The 12,444-nt window shown below is 46.2% G+C and overlaps 1 protein-coding gene across 3 annotated transcripts in view; it reads left to right on the top strand.

Moving 5' to 3' along the window:
- Window positions 1-12,444, top strand: part of ZNF341 (zinc finger protein 341) — a 46,460-nt gene that overhangs the window by 16,223 nt on the left and 17,793 nt on the right. For all 3 annotated transcript variants that reach the window (XM_040447306.1, XM_040447305.1, XM_040447304.1), the window contains 5 exons: window positions 2,263-2,458; window positions 3,817-3,907; window positions 5,845-6,038; window positions 6,275-6,465; window positions 11,064-11,272. In XM_040447306.1, coding sequence (XP_040303240.1) covers window positions 2,263-2,458; window positions 3,817-3,907; window positions 5,845-6,038; window positions 6,275-6,465; window positions 11,064-11,272 — 881 coding nt within the window. The remainder of the gene's footprint in view (window positions 1-2,262; window positions 2,459-3,816; window positions 3,908-5,844; window positions 6,039-6,274; window positions 6,466-11,063; window positions 11,273-12,444) is intronic.

Genomic DNA, 12,444 nt, shown 5'->3' with positions numbered 1-12,444 from the left:
AGAGGGATTTAATACAAAAAGTCAGGTGCTACAAAGCTGACTTCAGAAGGGCTAGATGGAACAAAAGGCAGAGTGGGCGAGCGGCACTGATTTTCAGGTTCACGGTTGTTGCTTGGCCCAGAGGGCCAGGAAGCTACTGCTGCGCCCAGAGGTGGGGAAGCTTTAGGATTCTGTTGCTGCCCTGCCATCCTTGAGGCTGGTGGCCAGGAAGGGAATGTAGAGCTCAGCCAGCCCCTCCAACACTCAGGACTGCAAACCTTGTCTCCCACCACGGCTGCCAGGGGAAAGCAGTTTCTACTTCCCCTCTGCCTTCCAAATCTCATGCAGGTGCTTCTCATGGGCAGAACCTAATCTATGCTCAGAACCTTGCTGGCAAGGGAGTCTGGGAATGCACGTATCAGGGGAGGGCATGGAAGGGTGTAAGAATGGTGCCAAGGGCCAACAGACAAGATCCAACAGAAGCACCTACTGGTACCATATCAGATGCCCAATACATACATCTACTGATGTCAACTCTTTTGGTTCCTGGACCCAATTCCAAAGCTGGGTGGGGTCCCCCGCCCCCCCCCCCCCAGCCAATGCCAAGCAATTCTCAGACACCAGTGCAGTGTCTAACAATTCAACTCAATTCTGATGTCATAAGCCCAGAGATCACAGCAGATTCCACAGGTTAAGGGTTCAGTCCTGCAAGACTGCCCTCACCCTCACTTTATCCCATTGCAAGCAACCTGTGCTTCTGACAGACAGGCTACAGATTGGAGGTTCCAGCGACCTCCTCCTTAGGTTCTGTTAATTTGCTAGAGCAGCTCATGGGACTCAGGGGAACATTTACATTTGCCAGTTTGTTAAAGGATGTAATAAAAGATAATGAATCAACATCTCAGTGAAGAGACACATAGGGTGAGGTGTGGGGAAAGGGAAGTGGATCTTCTGTGCCCTCTCTGGTTGTGCCACTCCCTCCACACTTCCCTATGTTCATCAGCCTGGAAGATGTCCAAACCTAGTCCTTTGGGGTTTTTATGAGGCTTCGTTACATAGCCACGGTTAAGTCATTGGCTATTGGCTGATTCAACCTCCAGCCCTTCCTCACTCCCCAGAGGTTGGGGTTTGGGACTGAATGTTCCAACCCATCAGTCATGTGGTTGGTCCTCTTGGCAACCAGCCCCCCACCCTTAGGTCAGGGCCAAAAGTCACTTTTGTTAAAAAAAAAAAAAAAAGTCACTTTCATTAATAATAAGACAAAAAATAGACACCTATTTCACTTTTATGGCTCTGAAGCATTTCCAGGAACTGTGGATGAAGGCCAAGTATATGTGACAAACATATTTTGGTCATCTGAATGAACAAGTATGCGTTTCTTATATATCATTATGTTATAATGCATACATGAATTCATGGATTCAAAAATATTTATTGAATGCCTATTTTGTGCCAAGGATTACTCCAGGCTTTGAGGACTAAATAAAAGTAGACCAAAAGTCCCTGCCTTCACGGAACTAGGCAGGTAATAGATAAGTGAGTAAAATACATAATTTGCTAGCGGTAAATCTACAGAGAAAAATAAAGCAGAGAAGGCTAGGGAGTGAAATTTTGGATAGGCCAGCCTGGAAAAACCAATGAATGAGGAGTACATCACTGATTTAATGAATTCTTCACAGTGCCCCAGTGTCATGATGTAAGCTTAGTGTTAACTAGGTTTGAGTGGCTCAGAATTTATTTGGTATGTCAGTTCTCAGTTGAGAGCTGCTGGCTGGTGTGGCATCAGGCAGGGTCAGTTCGGGAGGGGGTTGCTGATGAGGGCGCAGCCCCTCCTGACTTCCTGGTTCTCCTGTGCTAACAAACTGCTGCTAGTAACAGCAGTAATGGCAATAAGAGCAGCTAATGTTTATTGAGTCTTTACCATATGTCAGGCACCGTTCTAAGCTCTTTACATGTTAACTCATCTAACCTCACAACAACCCAGCGAGAGGAACACTCTGATTATCCCCATTTTACAGATGTCAAGCTGAGACAGAGATGTTGAAAGACTTGCCCAAGGTCACCTAGAAAATAAGTGGCAGAATCAGCATCATTTGAACCCAGATGGCCTGGCTCCGACGCTGCTTCTAGCCTACTGGCTCCATGAAGTTCTAAGGGATTAGGATGGTGATGTAGGCGGGAAGTGGCTGAGATTAGCCAGGGCTACAGTGAGCGTCCCCCTGGCTGGTACAGCTCTTCTCCATCCTTCCCAGGCCTCTCTCCCTAATTGTGCTGTCCTTCTAGGTGCCAAACCAGTGTGTGGAGGCTCCAGTATACCCCACCCCTCCGGTTTACAGCCCCGGCAAACAGGGATTCAAACCGAAAGGACCAAACCCTGCCGCCCCCATGACCAGCGCCACTGGGGGCACGGTGGCCACCTTTGACTCCCCACCAACGCTGAAGACCCGAAGGGCCAAAGGTGCCAGTGGACTCCCAGAAGGTGGGCCTGCAGCCTGTGATGGGCATCGTTCCTCACCATTATCCTGTCCATAAGGCTGCTTAGTTCTGGTCTTTCCTTTTATGATGGTTAGGATTGAGTTTGGTTGCGTGCAATGGAAAATCCAAATTAGAGTGACTTTAAAATGATAGAGTTTTATTTATTTATTTTTTTGCCTATGGGAAACGAGACCAGTGGCAGGCAGTCTGGAAATTGTGTGCCTATATGGTCATCAGGCCCCCACATTTGTGTCTTTCTGCTCTGCTGTCACTAGAGCAGAGCTTCTGTTATCAGGGTGCCTCATCGACTAATATGGCTGCTGGAGTTCCAGTCATCAATTTCATATTCCAGGCAGTAAGAAGGATAAAAGGGGCACCTCCCAGCTTCCAGAATTTCTGCATGATGCTTTTATTTACATCTCATTGGTCTCAACTTAGTCACATGAGCCTGTCTAGCTGTAAAGGAAGCTGAAGTGTCACTTTTAGCCAGGAACACTGATGTTCCCATTATGCAGGGGATTTATGAGGAGCAAAGGGGGGCAGTGGATATCAGGCAGGCAAGCAACAATGTCTGTCGCCCCGTCAGAGATGCTAGCAAGGGACAGGAGGAGTGTCAGAAAGTTGTGGTGGAGAGGGAGGACACAGAAATCAAGAATTTTTCAGGGGCTTTCCAGTCAACTACCTCCAACCTTCCTTTCATAAATATCTGTGTGCCAGAGTCAGCATCAGGTACTGAGGATCCAGCATTGTGGTCCATGATTTCTGTGACCTCCGTTACAGTTAATGGAAGAGACAGACAGGGAAAACAGGATAACCGTTTATGGGTTGCTCCAGGCAGGAGATTGACAGGGTTCTATGATTGAGAATACTGGGGAGAGACTAGAAAATGCCGCTACCTATCCATCTAGGGATGAGAAGGAAGCAGCTTTGTGGCCCTCTGAGGGATGAGCACACCAGGCAAGGGGGAATAGCTGGTGTAAAAGCCCTGAGGTGGGACCATGCCTGAGGTTTTTCAGGGTTAGAAGGAGCCCACCGCAGCTGGATGGAGAGAACGATGAGGTTAGCAGGAAGCAGAGGATGCATAGCCCTGTAGGCCCCAGCAGAGAGGTTGGCTTTTATCCTAGGGCAGAGGGGAGCCTTTTGGGGGTTCTCTCTCTCTTCCAGCCAGAGCATGTTCCCTGGGCTTTCCTCCTCCAGGCACTGTGAGAGGCTCACTCCATCCCGTGCATTTGGGGATCTGGACCTCCCAGAGTCTGGGCTTTCTGGCCCCAGACCCAAGGGGTAGAGTGTCAGGAGGCTGCTCTTGTTGCCCTCAGTTGTACCCCCAGCCTCACCTTCCCCTGCCCCCACCTTGTTTTTCAGCTGCAGGGAAGCCAAAGGCTCAGAAACTCAAGTGCTCATACTGTGACAAGTCGTTCACCAAAAACTTCGACCTTCAGCAGCACATCCGCAGGTACCACCGGGTGTGGTGGGCCAGGTGGCTCTGGCGGGGGCGGTGGGAGGGCATCCACAGTAGAAGCAAGGCTCCCCGCCCAGGCCCCTTGGCCAGGGTGGTGACCAAGGCCCCATCCATCCTGTCGTGGTTCTCAGACCATTGGGCCAAGTCAGGATGGTTTTCCCTCTGCTGTTGGGAGCAGCAGGAGGGATCTGTGAAAGCTGTAGGGCCCGTCTGCTCTAGTGGGGACAGTCCGAGTGGGGCGAGGTGAGGGGAGAAATGTACTTGAACTGTAGGACCTTCACAGGTGTGAGGGGTGCCTCAGTCCTCACCTCTGCAGAAAGGACCGACCTCAAGAGCTGCCATGGTCTGCGAATAGGACTATGAGTTCTGCTCACTCGGGACAAACCGTGATCCCTCCTGTCCCAAGAACACACAGGGAGCCCCTCTGGGCCCGGGTTTTTCCATCTGTGAAGTGGAGGGGTGAACTTATTTGGTGTTTCTCACAGAACGAGTTGCGTTGGTACCTGAGATGATTTTAGGTGGTTTGTAGATATGGTGTTGAGAAGTTCTGAGGGATACAGGAAATTATTCAAGTATTCGCTTTTTGGTTTCTTTCAGTCCTTAGAGAATCAAAGGAGAAAGCCTCAGTCTAGTGCTAGTCTGTCCTGAATGCCTCTCCTATACTTGCTCGTCTTTTATAGCAAAGAGAGAGAGGAGAGAGCACATGGATGCGTGTGCACGTGCACAGGCTCAGATTCCAGTCATGGCAGGCAGCAGCTTCTCACTAGACTAGGGCGTCTCAGCCTTGGCACTGTTGACGTTTTACATCACATCATTCTTTTCTGTGAGGGGCTAACCTGTGCCTGGCAGAGCGTTTGGCTGCATCCCTGACCTCTAACATGAATTAGATGCCAGCAACACCCTCACACCTCACCTGTAACAACCTGAAATGTCTCCAGACATTGCTGAATGTCCTCTGAAGGGCAAAATCAAACTCGGTTGAGACCCACTCGTCCACACTAGTGTGTTCAATAGAACTTTCTGCAGTGATGGAAATGCCCAAATTGGCACTGTACCCAGTAGGGTAGCCAATAACCACGTATGGCTGTTGAGCACTTGAAATGTGGCCAGTATGACTAAGAAATGGAATTTTTTCTTTTAAATTTAAATCATCCTGTGTGGCTTGTGTCAACCTTACTGGACAGTGCAGCTTTGGGTCTTAATACTGTTTTTTAAATTGTTGCATTTTTTTTTTAGTTACTTTGTATTTATGACAAGTGGTTTTCCATACACAATAACAACAGGAAGCTCAATTTTTAAATTATTTTGAGTTTTAAAAAAGTGGGTTGATTTGAAGGAAAATACTAAATAATGATACAAATGCTGTGCTGTGACTATGCTATTTCTCCTTCAAATAATAAATCCCTATTTAGGGGCGCCTGGGTGGCTCAGTTGGTTAAGCATCTGACTTCGGCTCAGGTCATGATCTCACAGTTGGTGAGTTCAAGCCCCGAATCGGGCTCTCTGCTGTCAGCACAGAGTCTGCTTCAGATCCTCTGTCCCAGTCTCTCACTGCCCCCCGACCCCGCCCCTGCTCGCCTTCTCTTTCTTTCTCTCCCTCTCAAGAATAAATAAACATTTAAACAATAATAACCATAAATCCCTATTTGGATGGGCTTAACCAGTTAGCAAATGTTTTCTTTCACAGTATGAGATGGCCACAGAGAAGGTCAGCTCCAGGCTGGTTGACTCAGTAACTCAGTAATGTCACCAAGAGCCCGGGATCTTTCTGTCTCTGGACTGCCTGCCTCAGCAAGAGGGCTTGACTTCATGGTGTCAAGAATGATGGCCAACAGCATCTCTGTGTGGGCCTTGTTGGGGGCTGTGAGCTCCTATGTTGAGGTCACATCCCGATTCCTACGTAAGGTGCTGACAAGCTTTGTTTCCTACAGCCACACCGGTGAGAAGCCCTTCCAATGCATTGCATGTGGCCGTGCCTTTGCCCAGAAGTCTAATGTCAAGAAACACATGCAGACTCATAAGGTGTGGCCCCCAGGGCGTAGTGGTGGCACTGTCTCTCGCAACTCTGTAACTGTACAGGTCATGGCCCTCAACCCCAGCAGGCAGGAGGACGAGGAAAACACAGGTAGGTGGAAGTGGGGAATACCATCGTTCCCATACCTATCCTCGGAAGCTTCATGGGTTTTATTCCTAGCTGTGTGACCTTGGGCAATCTCCTTGACCTCTCTGGGCTTCAGTCTACTTTATGCATAAAATGGGGCATCACATGAAAGGAGGGATGGCAAGTATGCGTGGCAGACTGTCTGTCCTGACTCTTCTTCTGCACTTCTCAGTGACTTCCTTCCCTGGTTTTCTCCACAGGTTTGGGCCAGACCCTGTCGGGTGCCCCACAGCCCCAGGCCTTGCCCACAGCAGGTGAGGATGAGGGGGACAAGCTGGAGGCCAAGCAGGTGGTCCTCATCGATAGCTCCTACCTGTGCCAGTTCTGCCCCAGCAAGTTCAGCACCTACTTCCAGCTCAAGTCCCACATGACCCAGCATAAGAATGAGCAGGTAGGTGAGTGGTGGGCAGCGGGAGGCCACAGCCACCCTAGTTGTGAGCACTGGCTGCTGCTGAGGTCTTGAACACTGCCCAGAGAGGGACGGGAGTGGGCCTCAGTTGCTGTGAGCTACCATCTAACCACCGGGATAGGCAGGCCAAGCTTCCCCTCGCTGGGTGGGGCTAGTTCACTGGGCCATTATGGTGCGAGGCCAAGGAAGGAAGCCCATCTCTTATTAGGGGTCATATAATGGAGGAATTGGACATGAGAAAAATTCTTAATACCCCAAGAAACTTTAATGTCTAAAAACCTACCCATGGGGATATAGGACCACAGTCTTTTTTTTTTTTTTTTTTTTTAAATTTTAATGTTTATTTATTTTTGAGAGAAAGAGTGTGAGCAGGGGAAGGACAGAGAGAGGGAGACACAGCATCCGATGCAGGCTCCAGGCTCTGAGCTGTCAGCACAGAACCCGACACGAGGTGGAACCCACAAGCCACTAGATCGTGACCTGAGCCAAAGTTGGACGCTTAACTGACTGAGCCACCCAAATTCACCTTTTTTGAAATGTACACTTCAGTGGTTTTCAGTTTATTGATAAATTTGTGCATCCATCACCACTATCTAATTCCAGAATATTATCATCATCCCAAAAAGAAGCCCTATACCCATTAGCTGCCACTCCCCCCTTTCCCCAGTCCCTGGCAACCATTAAAACTATTCTTTGTCTCTATGGATTCGCCTATTCTGGACATTTAATATAAATGGAATCACATGATATTTGGCCTTTTGACATCATGTTTTTAAGGTTCACCCATGTATTAGCATGTATTGGTACTTCATTTTTATGGTAGAATAATATTCCATTATATGGCCATAGCACATTTTGTTTATCTTTTCATCAGTTAATGGACATTTGGGTTGTTTCTGCTTTTTGGCTATTGTGACTAACGCTTCCATGGACATTTGTGTACAAGTTTTGTCTAAACATACATTTTCAGGGGCGCCTGGGTGGCGCAGTCGGTTGAGTGTCCGACTTCAGCCAGGTCATGATCTCACGGTCCGTGGGTTCGAGCCCCGCGTCGGGCTCTGGGCTGATGGCTCAGAGCCTGGAGCCTGTTTCCGATTCTGTGTCTCCCTCTCTCTCTGCCCCTCCCCCATTCATGCTCTGTCTCGCTCTGTCCCAAAAATAAATAAAAAACGTTGAAAAAAAAATTAAAAAAAAAAAATAAACATACATTTTCAGTTCTCTTGGGCATCAACCTACATGTGGAATTGCTAGATTATATAGTAACTCTATTCCAGTCTTTATTTTTTAAAATAAGTTTTATTGTTATTTTTTTCTTCTTATAAAAGTATCATGGATCCAATATAGAATTAGAAAATTCAGAAAAATCTAAAGAATGTATAGGTTTAAAGAATGCATTTATTATATGCTGGGCACCCTGCTAAGTGCTTTACATTCAATATTTTATTTAATCTTCATAACAACCTTAGAGATAGGCATTTTCAGTATACGCAAATAAGAAACTGAGGCCCAGAGGGGTGAAATGACTCATCCAGAGTCACACTGCCAGTAACTGACTGGGTCAGGGTTCAAAGCCAAACCCTATGTCAGTAACCACCTTGCAATGCACCATCCCAAGAATGCAGCACAAAATCCAGCATATTTTGTGGAGCTCCTGGGGTATTATTGTTATTATAATTGGGATTGGTCTACACATATTATTTTGAATTGTGCTTTTTCTTCTGATAGTGCTTTTTTTTTTAAGCTTTTTCTTTTGGATGAATTATAGATTCATAGGAAGTTGCAAAGATGGTACTGAGATGTCCCTTATGCCCTTCAGTCAGTTTCCCTTGGTGGTTACATCTTACATAACGACAGCATGATACCGAAACTAGGAAACTGACATTGGCATGCAGTATGTGTATGGTTCTGTGCCATTTTACCACCTGTGCAGGTTTGCAGGTTTGGGTAGCCACCACTGCCATCACGGTACAGAACTATTCCATCACCACAAAGACCTTCCTTGTGCCACCGCTCATTAGTTACACCTACTCTCCTCTTCCCTAACATTTTTAACTTCTGGAAACCACTCATCAGTTCTCCATCTTCGTGAGTTTATCATTTTGAGAACGTTGTACAAATGGAATCATCCATACAGGGCCTTTTGAGATTTTTTTTTTTAATTTTTTTTTTTAGCATTTGTTTATTTTTGAGAGAGAGAGAGAGAGAGCGTGCACAAGGAAGGGGCAGAGAGAGGGGGGTACAGAGACTCTGAAGCAGGCTCCAGGCTCTGAGCTGTCAGCATAAAGCTAGATGCAGAACTCAAACTCATGAACCACGAGATCATGACCTGAGCCAAAGTCAGACGCTCAACTGACTGAGCCACCTAGGTGCCACGAGATTTTTTTTTTTAATAAGCATAAATTCTCTTGAGATTTGTGCTTTCTATTTTTTAACCTAATTTTATCTTCTGAGAATTTTCTCATGTCGCTAATTTTAAAAAACATAATTTTTAACAGTTATACTTTTAAAAATCCCATTGTTTTAACATTTTGGATATTAACTGTATTTTGCTATTGTAAACAAAACTACAGCGAGCAACACTGTAATCAAATATTCATCCAAATCTCTGGCTTATATCTTAGGATTGGTTCCCAGCAGGGGGGTTGATGAAATTAAGTTAGGATACCCATGGGGCAAATCATAGGAAACTTTGACTCAGACTGCTAACACAATTAAGAGGTTTATCATTGCACATAACAAGAAAATACAAGATTGGGCAGCTCCAGGCCTGAAACAGTCAGTTGACTCAATCCAACATCAGGAACTCTGTGTCCTTCCCACTCTTGTCTCTGCCATCTCAGGGTATGACCTTGTTCTCTACTGATGGCTTATCTGTGGTTATGGGATGGTAGTCACTCTTTCTAGGCAGCAGTCCAGATACAGTGTTATCCATGAGCAAAAAGGGGCTCGCTTCTCTGTGCCTTTTTTAGGGGCAAGAAAATTTCCTAGAAGCCCTCTGTAGATCTCTCATTAGTTGGAGCTACTGTATGCACTCAGTCACTTAGGAATTCATTATTACTTGCAAATAATAAGACAACTAGCTTACTAGTTAGGGTTTTACTTCCCTCATGTTATAAAAAGCTGTAAGTAGTCAATGTTGGGCTTATATAGCAGGTCAGATATGTCATCATAGACTCAGGCTTCCCCTAGTTTTCGGCCCTACCATTCTGAGCATGTGACTTTTCTCCTCAAGGTTGCGTAGTGGCTGCTGTATCTCCAGTCATCACATCTGGATTCCAGTCAGGACAATTGAGAAAAGCAGAGGGGATTTCTCCTAGGAAGCCTTTGCCTTTTTTGTTCTGGAAGTAATCCCTTCCCTAAAGACCACTGCCTGCATATCACTGGCAAGAAAGGATGCAGATGGCTGACACTAGATGAAAGGGAGCCAGGGAGATCAAGTGTTTTAACTGGGTATGTTGCCACTCTGAACAAATCAGGATTCACTTTGTTAGGAAGAAGGAACATGTGGGATTGTGTAGGCAGTCAGGAATATATTTGTCAAAGTATAATTTTGGGGGCACCTGGGTGGCTCAGTCAGTCCAACTCTTGATTTTGGCTCAGGTCATGAGCTTACGGTTCATGGGTTCGAACCTCACATCAAGCTCTGCGCTGGCAGCAAGGAACCTGCTTGAGATTCTTTCTCTCCCTCTCTGCCCCTCCGCAGCTCACGCTTGTGTGCTCGGTCGCTCTCTCTCTTGCTCTCTCTCTCTCCCTCCCTCAAAAATAAATAAATAAACGTTAAAAAAAGGTATACTTTTCAAAATTTAAAAACATAATTTTCATGTGAATGACATAGTGAACATAAGCCAGAATTTTACAGAACTCGTTAATAAGGAAACTGGAAGGATGACAAAGCCAGTTCAAAAGAGGATATGAGACTTTGGTATTTATACCTGTGTATAATTATGTCAGTGAAAAAAGGGAATATTCAGAAAAGATTGCTAAGGTAGATGCAAATCTGGTTAATGTCCTAGATTGCAATAAAACCCATGACCTTTGGGGTTACCCTTTCTGCTTGACAAAAATCATTTACATCGAATCTGTTTTCTACAAGTAAAAATTTAACTATAGAGTCTGGATCCTAATCAATAGTAAATAGTCAAAATGAGACCCATCCCCCGGAGAGTGAGAGGGCCGTAGGCAGCCTTGTTAGATAGCACTGCTCAGAGTGAGGTTCCCAGGGCAGCAGCTTCAGCGTTTCCTGGGCACATGTTAGGAATGCCACATATTCAGGCCACCCAGACCTGCTGAATCAGATGCTCTGGGGGTGGCACCCAGCAATTTGTCACTGTGATGGACTCAAGTCAGAGAGCCACCACTCTAGTACAACAATGAGAGGACACGATGTCGTCCTTTTACTGTATTTCCAGGTTTGGGGTAATTTTTCTAAATCTAGCAAGGTCACACAGAGCCTGAGGGAAGGGTAATGGGGCCCTTATGACTGGCTACAGAGAGAGGACAACAATCAAAATAAAACAGGGCTCCGGCAGCAGGAGAGCGGGGGAACAGCCTGCCTCCCCTGCCCTGTATCTTCCCCCAAGGTGTACAAGTGTGTGGTCAAAAGCTGTGCGCAGACCTTCCCGAAGCTCGACACATTTCTGGAGCACATCAAGAGCCACCAGGAGGAGCTGAGCTACCGCTGCCACCTCTGTGGCAAGGACTTCCCCTCGCTGTACGACCTGGGCGTGCACCAGTACTCCCACAGCCTCCTGCCACAGCACAGCCCCAAGAAGGACAGCGCCATCTACAAGTACGTGCCCTCCCACTGCCCGTACCCCGTCTCCCTGTGGGGACCCTGAGGGCCAGTGGCCTCGGTGGTTCTGACTGCTAAGGACCCGTGGGAACAGATGCTGGCCCTCCTGTCATTCTTCAACTTGGCAGATGTTTATCCTAAAAAATAATCTTAAAAAGGAGAAACCAATATTTTTTCCTTCATGGGGGGAAAAGTGTGGATTTTTTTCCCCTCTAAACTAAAAATATTGTGAAAGTATAAGTTTGTCTAATAATCTACAAAATTTAGGTTACAGTCAGAATGGTACCCAGATTCGTCGAATGCAACGGAATGAGCAAGCACATGTTGGAAAGCCAAAGTCATAAAAACAAGATGCATTTGTTTTTATAATCTATAAAATGCAGGTTAAAGTTGCAGCTCTATGCTGATTCTTAGGGTGGACAGGGAATGAACCAAGTGTAGATCTCGTTTGGGGTAATTCTTTCTGACAATCCTTTACAGCATTTTAGTCTTCTGTTGTGGTCATAGGGGTCTGGCCACATGCGTTTCATCCTTGGATCTTCAGATCATTCTCATCGGAGCTAGCAGTCCTGTGACCATCCTCACTGAGTTTCTCTTGGTGGTTTTCTGGTCCCTTTTCCAGACTTTCTTTAGTTATCTGCATACACCCAACATCACTTTCATGACTTTGGGAAATCCCACAATTTTGCCCTGCAGTCATTTTGCTGTGCATTTGCCCTGTGACTTCTGGTAGCAGCTGCCTCATAAAACCTGGCATGTAGTACATGGGAATACTACATGTACATGTAGTACATGTAGTACATGGGAAAATTAGTGATAAGCAAAGAGGGGTATTTGTCTGGGGACTTCTCCCAGTTCTCAGTGAATATTTTCATGTTGGAATGGTTTTGCTTCTCTGTACAAACTTGTACCTATAGGGATTTGGCTGATAACCTCTGTTAGTGAGGCATAACTCCTGGGAGATACTTCTCGGGTTCAGATATAAGTAAATACAGCCCTTGAGTTTAGAATGCACAGGCTTCTTAGGGGGATGAGTGTGTAAATGTGCTTACCATATACTCTGATAAAATGCTAACATACATGTAGATATGAGGTAGAGAAGTACCACAGTGGGATGTAGCGCAGGGAAGGTATCCCTGAAGCGGTGATATCTGAACTGAGTTTTGAAG

Source organism: Herpailurus yagouaroundi, unplaced genomic scaffold (assembly GCF_014898765.1).
Source record: "Herpailurus yagouaroundi ecotype Mexico unplaced genomic scaffold, PumYag 196, whole genome shotgun sequence".
Lineage (NCBI taxonomy): Eukaryota > Metazoa > Chordata > Mammalia > Carnivora > Felidae > Herpailurus > Herpailurus yagouaroundi.
The sequence above is the reverse complement of the archived record's forward strand: the minus strand, read 5'-3'. Positions and strand labels throughout refer to the sequence as shown.